The sequence below is a fragment of the Rhincodon typus genome, chromosome 46 (assembly GCF_021869965.1).
Source record: "Rhincodon typus isolate 14 chromosome 46, sRhiTyp1.1, whole genome shotgun sequence".
Lineage (NCBI taxonomy): Eukaryota > Metazoa > Chordata > Chondrichthyes > Orectolobiformes > Rhincodontidae > Rhincodon > Rhincodon typus.
The window spans coordinates 10286807-10298740 of NC_063377.1; the positions used below are offsets into that span (position 1 = coordinate 10286807).

The 11934-nt window shown below is 41.7% G+C and overlaps 1 protein-coding gene across 1 annotated transcript in view; it reads right to left on the bottom strand.

Moving 5' to 3' along the window:
- The window catches only part of LOC125487868 (uncharacterized protein PB18E9.04c-like), a 39562-nt gene extending 29752 nt beyond the window's left edge, over positions 1-9810 (bottom strand). The window contains exon 1 of the mRNA XM_048620324.1: positions 8951-9810. Coding sequence (XP_048476281.1) covers positions 8951-9121 — 171 coding nt within the window. The 5' untranslated portion in view covers positions 9122-9810. The remainder of the gene's footprint in view (positions 1-8950) is intronic.
- Positions 9811-11934: the final 2124 nt, after the last annotated feature.

The following is an 11934-nucleotide window of genomic DNA, read 5'->3' on the forward strand; positions in this document are numbered from 1 at the left end:
TAACCATGCCTCCTAAATTCTCATCAAAACATTTATAGAAATGACAAACGGAATTCGACCCAACACTGATCTTTACAGAGATAGTAGGAACTGCAGATGCTGGAGAATCCGAGACAACAAGGTGCAGAGCTGGATGAACACAGCAGGCCAAGGAGCATCTGTTCCTATGATGCTGCGTGGTCCTGCTGTGTTCATCCAGCTCTGCACCTTGTTGTCACTGATCTTTACAGACTGGTCATAGGCCTCCAGTCCAAAAAAAATCCTCCACCATCACCCTCTGTCTCCTACCATCAAGCCAATTTTGTATCCAATTGGCAAGCTCTCCATGAAAGCCATGTGATCTAACTTGACTAAATAGTCTATCATGCGGAACCTCGTCAAAGGCTTTGCTAAAGTCCATGTAGACAATGACTACCGCTCTGTCCTCATCAATCTTTTTGGTTACGTCCTCAAAAGACTCAAATTTCTGAGACATGATTTCCCAAGCACGAAGCTATGCTGACTATCCCTAATCAGTCCTTGCCTCTCCAAATGCATGTAAGTCCTATCTCTCAGAATCCCTTCCAACAACTTGTCCACCGCTGATGCCAGACTTGCTGGTCTATAGTTCCCAGGCTTCTCCTTACAGGCTTTCTTAATAACGGCACAACATTTGCCACTCTCCAGTCCCCCGGTACCTCACCCATGACTGTAGATGATACAAACATTTCTGCTAGGAGCCCTGCAATTTTTTTGTTAACTTCCAACAACATCCTGAGGTACACTTGATCAGGTCCCGGTGATTTATCCACCTTTGGGTTTTTACGTCCTGGTTTCTGTATGCCTACTCTGGCTCATATGTAACTTCCTATGCACTGGTGCTTATTTGAGTCACTCAGTTGAGCAGTTATGGATAATAAGAATATAAGAAATTGGAGCAGGAGTAGGCTATTCTGCTTCTATCATTCAGTAAGATCATAACTGCTCTGCCCAGGCCTCAACTTGACCTCAACTCCTCTTTAAATATCTCCAGTGATCTAGCCTCAACAACTCTCTGGGGTAGAGAATTCCAGACATTCAATATTCTCTGAGAGAAGAAATTCCTTTACATCTATATTTTAAATGGTGTCTCCTTATTCTGTAACTATGTACCCTAGTTTGAGATTGCCCCAACAGTGGAAACATCTTCTGAAGATCTACCCTGTCAAGCTCCTTCAAATTTTGTATGTTTCATTAAGAGCACCCCTCATTCTAATGAATGAAGCTTAACCTATTTAACCATTCTTGGTAAGCCAAACCCTTCATCTTCTTCTTGGCCTGCTGTGTTCATCCAGCTCTGCACCCTTCATCATAGGAATCAGTGAAGTGAATCACTTTTAAATTGCTTCCAATGCTAATATATACTTTCTTAAACATGGAGACCAGAAATGTGCTCAGTATCCAGGTGTAGCCCCAGCAATACACTATCAAGACTTCCCTATTTTTAACTCCAACTCCCCAGTAATAAAAGCCAAAAATTCTCCTTGCTTTCCTAATTGCTTGCTGCATCTGCATGCTAATCTTTTGTGTTGCACTTCTTTGGAGTCTTTCTCTATTTAGACAATAGTCTGCCTTTTGATTCTTCCTATGAAAGTTCATGACTTCATACTTTACTACATTAAACTTCATCTGGCAGGTTATTACCGACTCACTGAACCTATCTATATCCCCTAGCTGGTTCTTTATGTCCTTATCACAAATGTCTTCCCACCTGTTTTTGTATTGTTAGCAAATTTGGATACGTTACATTCTGCCTCTCCTCCAAGTCATTAATATAGATGGTAAATAACGGAGGCCCCAGAACTGATCATCATTGCTACCCATTTGCTACATCTTTCCATTCTGAAAAAGATCCATTGATCCCAATGTCCTGACGTGTTAACCAATTTTCAATCCATGTGAATACATTACCCCCAATACCGCGAGCTCTGAGCTTGTGCAATAATATTTTACAATAAGAGGTACAGATTTAAAGAGAGATGAGGAGACATTACTTCTTCCAAAGTGTTATGAAGCTTTGGAATTCACTACCCCAGCATACAGTGTATGCTGAGACATTGAGTAAATTTAAGGAGGAGGTAGACAGATTTTTAATTAATAATGGGTACAAGGGCTATAGATAGATAATTTTTCAAGGTGTTGGCAGAATAGCAGGGCTGAGCCTGGGGGTCATCTGCTCCTGTCTGCTCTTTCTCTCATTTTTTCTTTTCTTCTTTCTAGTTTGTTCTTGTTCCGGTTTTCTCTTCTTTTTCCTTTCTGTAAAGCCTGGAGAGTGGCGGGTTGATGAGGAGGCCTCTGGCAGCAACACCAGGATGAGCCAGGCACGGCTCCTCCCCAGGCCAGGGCCTCCCAGCAAGTGAGGAGCAGGTCCCGGGCTGACTCCCCTGGCCCGGACACGTAGGTTGAGCCAAGGCTCCAGGTCAGCAGCTAGGCCTGAAGGCGTGGAAGCATATCGGCGAAAGGCATGGATGGTGGCAGCATCTGGAGGAGCATCAGATGGGGAGCAGGAGGTACGGAGCCCACACATCCCCAGGCCCATGGCTCCAGCTGGGAAGTGGATGCCCATGACTGAGAACCCAGAGCGCATTTCGGAGGACCCAGCTGATACCAAGCAGCGACTGGAGGAGCAGCGGAAGAGGAACTAAAATGTTGCATTATATTCAGTGTTTCAAGATGGTGCTGGATCGTGGCGTATAACATGAGAAGAAACACTTTTCACTGTTACTTCTATGTACATGCGGCAATAAATATTAATCTAATCTAATAATGAAAAGGAAAGTGGAGTTGAGGCGGAGATTATATCAGCCATGATCATATCAAGTGTCAGAGCTGGCTCAAAAGGCAGGATGGCCTGCTCCTGCTGCTGGTTCTTACGTGGCACCTTATTGAATGCCTTCTGGAAATCCAAATACACTGTATCTTCTGATTCCCCTTTATCAACTCTGTTTGTTATATTCTTCAAAAGAAATCTTGCAATTTTGTCAAACGTGATTCCCCTTTCATAAAACCATGTAGAATTTGTTTGATTGCATTAAGCTGTTCTAAATGTACTGCTATTTATTCCTTAATAATGGACTCTAGCATTTTCCAACAACATATGTTAGGCTAACTGGCTTACATTTTCTTCTTTGCTGTTTCACTCCCTCTTGAAGATAGCTGTCACATTAGCAGAATCCACAGCTACATTCCCAGAGTCCAGTGAGTTCTGGAATATTTTGACCAATGCCTCCGTGTCTTTCAGCCACTTCCTTTAAATCTCTTGGATGCAGGCCACTATTTCCTGATGACTTGTCTGCCTTTAGTCTTAGTCGTTTGTCAAATGCGTGGTCCCTCACAAAACAGTTACAAGAACTTTCCTCCCGTTTGTACTTCAGTCATGTTATTTTTGGGATGTTTATAGTCTCCTCCACCGTGTTAATCCATGCAAAACATTGGCATAATTTATCTGCCATTTCCCTGTTCCCAGTTATTAAATCCCCAGTTGCATCCTCCAAGGGACCCACACTTACTTTAGCTACACTCTTGATATAAATGGAGAAACTCTTGCTCTTTGTTTGTATGTTTCTTGCTAATTTTCTTTCGTAATTAATTTTCTCCCTCATTATTAACTTTTAATCATCTGCTGCTGGTTCCTAAAGAATTCCCAATATTTTGGCCTACCACTAGTTTTTGATTGGATACTCTCCTTGACTGCTTTTTTAACCATAGGTGGTTCATTCATCTCACTGAGTCCTTCTTTTTGACTGAAATAAATTTTTGCTAAGCATTATAAAGTATCTATTTGTCATGTAGGAGATGGTGGTGTGGTGGTAATGTCACTGGACAAGTATCCAGAAATCATGGCTATTGTTCTAGGAACATTGGTGCAAATCCTACCCAACTGGTGGAATTGAAATTCAATTTCTAAATCTACAACACTGGATCATCTCGATAATGGTGACCACGACAAGTACTGTTTACTGCAAAAACCCACATAATTCACTAATCTCCTGTAGGTGAGGAGATTTGCTGTCATTATCTAGTTTGGCCTATGTGTGACTCCGGACCCTCTGAATTGGCCGGGGAAGCCGCTCAGTTTAAGGATAAATAGGGGTAGCAACAATTGCTGACTTTGCCAGTGACATCCAGATCTTATAAAAATCATAGTGGAAGCTCCCACTAGATGGAGCTTCAACCCAAACCACAACTTAAGAGGTCCAGGATACTGCAGCTTTCTAAAGTACGTCCGGTCGCCATTTCCATCTCTTAAAATGTCTTCTTTTATTCATTTTAACATTTTTTTAAAAAACAATTAACTAGAATGAAACTTCCACACCCTTACTTCTACCTTTCGGCCAATTCTCAGTGTTTTCTATAACTTTTTTCACCTTTGCATCATGTGATACTCAGCAAGAAACCAGGTGGATCATTCTGCTCCCAAATGCATCATGTCCTTCTTGGGGAACTTGGTTAGATTCCTCAGTGCCGTCTTGCACTTCTTTGACCCTTTCACAAGTTCTCTCTAGTCTTTTACTGTTTCTGTTTGGTGGTTGGATATACCTAGCTGGTAATTAATCATGGACTCTAACTGTGTAATTGATTTTGAATTTTTATTGCATTTTTGTATGAACGGATGCAGTCTCTTAGAATCATACAGTACCGAAGAGCCCCTTCGGCCCCTCGAGTGATTACCACCAAAAATATGAAACTACCTACACTAGTCCCACATTCCTGCATTAGGGCCATAGTGTTGAAGGCTGATACTTCAAATGCTCATTGTTAGGTTTTCCACCTTAACTGCTCTCCCGGGCAATGCATTCCAGCTTTAGGGTTACCTACCCCTGACCCCCCAACCATCAGCCCCTGGGTGAAAACGTTCTTCCTCAGATCCCCTCTAAACCCCCTGCCTCTCACTTTAATATAATGCCTTGTTATTGACCCCTCAACTAAGGGGAACAGCTGTTTCCTAATCATCCTGTCCATGCCCCTCAATCTTATACAGATAAATCAGGTCCTATTTCAGCCTTTTCTGTTCCAAAGAAAATAGTCATCCAGCCTCTCTTCATCGCTGAAATGCTCTGTCACAGGCAGCTGGTGAATCTCCTTTGCACCCCCTCTGGTACAATTACATCCTTCCTACAGTGTGATGACCAGAACGACGTACAGTACTCCAGCTGTGGCCTAAACAAAGTTTCGTACAGCTCCAATAATAACTTCCCTGCTCTTATAATCTGTGCCACATCTGATAAAGGAAGTGCCCCATTTGCTATCCTATTAATCTGTCCTGCTGCCTTCAGGGTTCTTTGGAAATCTGTTCATCTAAGCATCCTTTTCATTATTTGTAACTATGTTGAATATTTTACAGTGTCATTTCAATTTATTGATTTTCTGACTGAGTAATTTAGCTTGCACACAATTTTCCTCCTACTTTATTACCAGTTCTTTGGGATGTTGAAGGCTATGAAGGGTGCAATTTCCTTTTCCTCCTTCTTCCCAACATAATTTAAACAGCTACATGCCGTACCTACCTGAAGTTTCACTTTTTACAAACTTAATTTGCTCTAAAGGATGATAAGGAACTCAGTAATGGGAGAGTGGTTTTGAAAATATTCTGCCCTATCAATATTTTAAATGACTAATTAAAACTTAATTCCTCACATATGATCCATTGGAAGTAATTCCTTCAAACTGTGAAATGTTGCTTACCTCACATCCCAACTTTCCCCAGTGCTGACAATCTTAGCCAGTGTCTTTTTCAACTCAACTTTGGACATTTTCCAGCTTCTTCACTTTGTCTAAAAATAACTAAAATCTGCCCCAGAAACATCACAAAGTGCATCTTGTCTCTTGCAAACAACTGCTCACCATCTTCTCCTTCACACTCCTAGTCCCGGTCTTCCCCTTACACAGTCAGGCTCCTCATCCTCCCTTACATGCATCCTGCTCACCATGGACATCTTGTATCTCACTGACACATCCAGTCTTCATTCTCATCATCAAACTACTCTGAGGCATCTCACCTTGTTGCATGTTGTTGCCTCATTATCCACTTCTGATACCAATGTACTTCTCTATGTCAATATCAGTTAGAAACAGAGACATACAGAGACCGTGTGTGAGAGAGAATTTTATCGAGGTACAAAGAATGAGAAATAATCATGGTTAAAATGCAATATTGAGTGAGATACCAAGAGTCACAAATTGGCCGAACCAGAAAGATAAAGAAAGCCAGGTCTATTTGACAGAGCATATGCAAAATAAAAACTATTTCTACAATTTCTTTAATATAACTTTGGAACAGGTGGATGCCATTCAGCCTTAAAGGTCTATTCTGCTAATTAGTCAAAAAATGGCTAATCTGCACCTCGATTCCATCTTCCCACCCTTGTTTCATGTCTTTTGCTACCTTTGCCCTACAAAAATCTGTTAACCTCAATCCTGAAACTGCCAGCTGATTCCTAGCTTTGACAATTTTTTAAGGCACAGAGTTTCCTATTTCCATAACACTTCATGTGAAGCAGTGTTTTTCCTGATTTCACTCCCAAATGGCTGAGCCTTGTTCTGAATTACCTGCAGAGGAAATATCTGTTACTTATCAAAACCTGAACGTAATGAAAAGAATTATAACATTGAATGGGTCGTCACTCCTTTTGTGCTGGGAGGTAAGGGGAGAGAGATTGCCCCTGAAATCAAGGCTGCATTTGACTGAGTATAGCTTAAGTAGCCCTAGAAAACTGGAATGAATGAGAGTGAGGCAGAATCTCCGCTGGTTAGAGTCATGTGTAGTACAAAGGAAGATAGTTAAGTTTGGTGAGGTCAACTATCTCAGTTCCAGGACATCTCTGCAGGAGTTCCTCAGGGTAGTGTCCTAAGCCCAACCATCTTCAGCTGCTTCATCAAATGACCATCTCTCCATTATAAAGGTCAAGAGTGGGGATGTTCATTGATGATTGCACAATAGTCAGTGATTCCTCATACTGAGCCAGACCATGCAGCAAGACCTGGACAATATCCAAATTAGGGCTGACGAGTGGCAAGTTACATTTGCACCACACAAATGCCAGGCAATGACCATCTCCAACAAGAGAGAATCCGACCAAAACCCCTTGACATATTCAATGGCGTTACCATCAAACAATCACGACTATTGACCAGAAACTGAACTAGAGCAGCCAAATAAAAATGCTGATTATAACAGCAGGATAGAGTGGTGGTGTAGTGGTAATGTGATTGGACTAGTTTCAAGAACTCCAAAAAATGTTCTAAAAATGGTGGTTTGAATCCCACTAATGCTGGTAGTCATACACCATGGAAACAGATCCTTTGGCCCAACTTGACCATGCTGACCCAGTTTCCTAAACTGAACTAGTCCCATTGCCTGCATTTGACCCATACCTCTCTATATCTTTCCTATCCATGTAGTGAAATTTGAATCCAATAAAAATCTGGAGTAAAAGGTTAGCGTAATGGTGACCATGTAACTATTGTTAACTTTTGAGATAAAGTTCACCAATGCCCTTTAGGGAAGGAAATATATCTAACCTGGTCTGACTTACATGTGCCTCCAAGCCCAGATCAATTTGCTAATATCCCCTCTCAGCAATTAGGGATAGCTAATAAATCCCTTGAATGAATTTTTTTTTTTAAAATGAAAAAAATCCTGCAGTGAGTAACTCATCTCCTGACTCCACAAAACCTGTCCACCATCTACAGGGCACAAATCAGGAGTGTGATGAAATACTGCACTTGGATGAATGCAGCTCCAAAACATTTAGGAAGTTTCATACAACCAGGACGAAGTAGCCCACTTGATTGGCATCTAAATCTCACCTCAGTCACTCCCTCCATCACCGACTTTCAGTAGTGCACTATCTACAAGATGCACTGTAGAAATTCACCAAAAATCCTTAGACAGCACTTTCCAAACCCATGACCACTTGCATCAAAAAAGACAAGGGCAGAAGATACATGGGAACATCACCACCTGCACGCTCCCCTCCAAGCCACTCACCATACTGACCTTTTTTATTTATTCACTCATGGGACATAAGCATCACTGGCCGGCCATCATTTATTCCCAAACCTAGTTGCCCTCAAGGAGGTGATGGTGAGCTGCCTTCTTGAACTGCTGCAGTCCCTATGCTATAGGTAGATCTGCAATGCCATCAGGGAAGAAATTCCAAAAAATTTGACCCAGTGACAGTGAATGAATGGTAATATATTTCCAAGTCAAGACGACTAGCCAGCATTATATTTCTTTATATATATTTCATTATATTTCTCTCTGCAGTGGCTGACAGACCTGCTGAGTTTCTCCAGCTATTTCTGTTTTGGGCATTAAGTTGGAAATATGGCAACAGAGGGATAGAACAGAAGGAAGAGATAGACAAAGGCCAGACAGTAAAGATGGGATGATGGAAGAATTTGGAATAGAGGTGGAGGTGGGTGATTAAGGGAAGGGACAGAAGAGGCGAATGGAGTTGGAAATGATGTAAAGAAGAGACAAAGGAGGGAGTACAGAAATAGAGTGAGATAGGGCAGAACAGGAAGAGTTTGTGATTTTAAGGGAGTAATTAATTAATTGGATTTGAGAGTTTTGGAGGGAAAGCAGTTGAGTGGCCTGACAACACTCTCCATTTAGATGAGGTAGAGGGGGGAAGACTGGAGTCTGCAGATAGAAGACAGTGTCTGAGGGGAGAAATTGGTGAGTACCATATGCTGTAATATAATGAGATCCTCTCTGATGTTCTAATACTTAGTGTATTGTAGATACCAAAATGCTTATCTAGATGTAATTGAAATTCACAATGTAAAATATTGACTGTACCCAAAATTAGAATTATTGAAATTTGAACTTGGGATTTTCTCTCGTTACTAACTTTCAGCAAAGACTGTCTCAGATGCACACATGGGTGGGGACAGAGTGATGAGTAGGTGGTTTAAATCTACTTACCATCGATCTTTGTGGTCTGTGTTTCATAGTAGTCTCTGCATGTTTCTTAGGATGGGATGACATCAGCTCTTGACTTGGGCCTTTGCTGTGCTGACGAGGAGCGAACATGATGGAGGAAACAGCTAGACAGTTGCAGGAAAACACTAGCATCAGGGTAAGAGAGATTTGCATTTATACAGTGTCACATCAGAACACAAATCATTACTTCAAACCTAAAATCCCATACAAAGTTTTCATTTGCATCTCCTAATTCCTACATGCTTGATCTCAGCCCACACGTCACCCACTGGGGCAGTCTAAGACGGCACACTGCAAATGTGAGTTTTGACACTGGGTTCTGGCAGGCTATTTGACTGGGAGACGGGGAACTACAGTCAAGCCCATTCTGTCCCTACTTATTTAACAGAAAGAGTTGGTGGATCATGACCAGGAGCACAAGTCCTGGCTGATATCAAGCCATTTATAGCCATTAGATGGTCAGCCCATTTACAGCACCAAGCAACACAGGGGACCCTAGAAGTAAAACATTTTAATTCAGCACCATGGTGAGGGGTATAACTGCTTTCTTTAGGTTGTGCTGGAATATTCCCCCAACCATCTCCAGAACACGTTGCATTTGTTGGTTGCGACAAGGTGAAGGTACAGCTATCCTGTGCGCCTTCACACAGGACTCCACCTCAGTAGGAGAATGAGGGAGGGAATGAAATCCCTCACCAGTTAAAGTTACAATGCTGTCCTGAATCTTCAGTAATGATCACATGCCAACACATCACATCAATTCTAATGTATTTTTATTTAATCAAACATCCACAGGGTAAATGCAGATAGGTTGTTTCCCCTTGTAGGAGAATCTAGGACCAGAGGCCATTATCTCACCCACTTAAGGAATTTCTTCTCAGAAGATAGTGAATCTGTATAATTCTTTACCACAGAGGGCTGTCAATGCTAGGTTGTTAAGTATACTCAAGGCTGAAATAGATAAGTTTTTAAATCAGGAAAGGAATCAAATGTCAAAAACTTAGGAAGGGACCCAAAACATTAACTCTGATTTCTATCCAGACCTGCTGAGCTTTTCCAGCAATTTCTGTTTTTGTTTCCGATTTACAACAGCTACAGTTCTTTCAGTTTTTATTAAGGAATTAAGGGTAATAAGGAAAAGCAGTAAAGTGGAGTTGAGGATCATCAGATCAGTCGTGATCTCATTAAATGGCTGAGCAGATCCAATGAGCCAAATGGCTTACTTCTACTCTTACATATTACGGTCTAACTGAACCAAATTAATCAAGAATAATTTGTATTTAAGGCATCCATTTTTTTTGTCTCATAATAATCAATGTTCTTCCCATATTATGGTCTCAACAGATAAGACTGGCCTGTAGCTGCCTGGTTTATCACTCTTTTCTCCCCCTGTTTATAATCCTGCAAACGTTAGGCAATAGTCACACATCCAAAGAGGCTTTGAAGATTTTGGTCTTCGCAATTTCCACACTTGCTTCTCTAAAATAGAAGCAGCTAGACAAACTTTATAGGTTTCTTTTTCATGCTATCAATATTGCTCCTACCTTCAATACCAACATTAGCAGCATCTTCTTTTCTACTGAAGACAAATACCAGGTAACTCATCTAGTATCTCAGTTCTCTGCTTAAGGAGATCTCCATTTCTACCCCTAAATTGCCTATTCCCCCTTGAGTCTCCCTTTTTTTTTCTATTAAAAATGAAAACTTTAGTGCTGGCTTTTATTTTACCCATTTTTCCCCTCATTCACTTTATCCCTCTTCTTTCTCTTTTCAGTTCTTCTCTGCAGCACTGGTATTCAGCTAAATTCTGTACTGTATTTTGACCCTGACATTTATCACTTATTTTATGCTATATTTCAAATTTGGTATCTTCTGTTATGCAGGGAGTTTTAGCTTTTGATACCCTTACTTTTCTTGCTCATAAGAATATCATACTTGTAGTCTTATCTTCTCCTTGGGCAGCACCATACCTCAGTGCTTAGCATTGCTGCCTCACAGCAAACCTGGGTTGGATTCCCATCTTGGGCAACTGCATAGAGTTTGCACATTCTCCCCACGTCTGTATGAGTTTCCTCCCACAGTCCGAAGGTGTGCAGGTTAGGGTGGATTGGCTATGCTAAACTGCCCACGGTGTGCAGGCTAGGTGTATTAGGCATGGGAAATGTAGGGTTACAGGGCAAGTCTAAATGGGATGCTATTTGGAGGGGTGGTGTGGATTTGATGCACCAAATGGCCTGCTTCTGCAGTGTAAGGATTGTGTGATTTGAAGACCTCCCAGTGCTGATTTACTGTTTTTACCTGAACCTTTGGATGCAATCCTTTTTTTAGTTGGTTGAATTAGCAATCTTTCAGTCCAGTATCTTGCTTTTCATTTCCCCTGCTCTTTCTATATTGTAAATCTAAATATATTCTCAAATATGATCCCACAGATACCTGCCCATTCCTCAAAACTAGATCCAGCCCTTTTTCCCCCTTCCCAGTGGAACTGGAAATGGTGATATTCAGATTTCAGGAACTGCAGGCCCTCTGTCTTTTACACTGACTTCCCCCATCAAGTCTATATTTAGGTAGTGACAACTGTTTCAGTCTACTCATAGGTTTCCTCTCCACACCCATCCCCACTATTGGAATACAGAGTTCAAGTATTGGATGGGGAGTTCTTTTAAATGCCTGGACTTACCTGAGAGACAGAAAGCCAAACAAGTGAAGGTAAGGACAGAGTTAACATCGTTGTGGGCTTTTCTCATCTTCCTCAAGACTGCAGTATTACGGAGAGGTTTTGCCTTATGGTGTGTTTATGTTTGGTGGGGGGGGGGTTTCATTCGTGGTCCATGTTTGCTGTTGAGCTGTATCCTGCTCCCAGGCTCACAGCTGATTGCCAGTCGGTTGCCCTGGAGAGGAGTTTGAATGATACTCGTGCGCAATGCGACGCGGGACTTGGAGTTCGGCTGCTCCCGGACACGTGG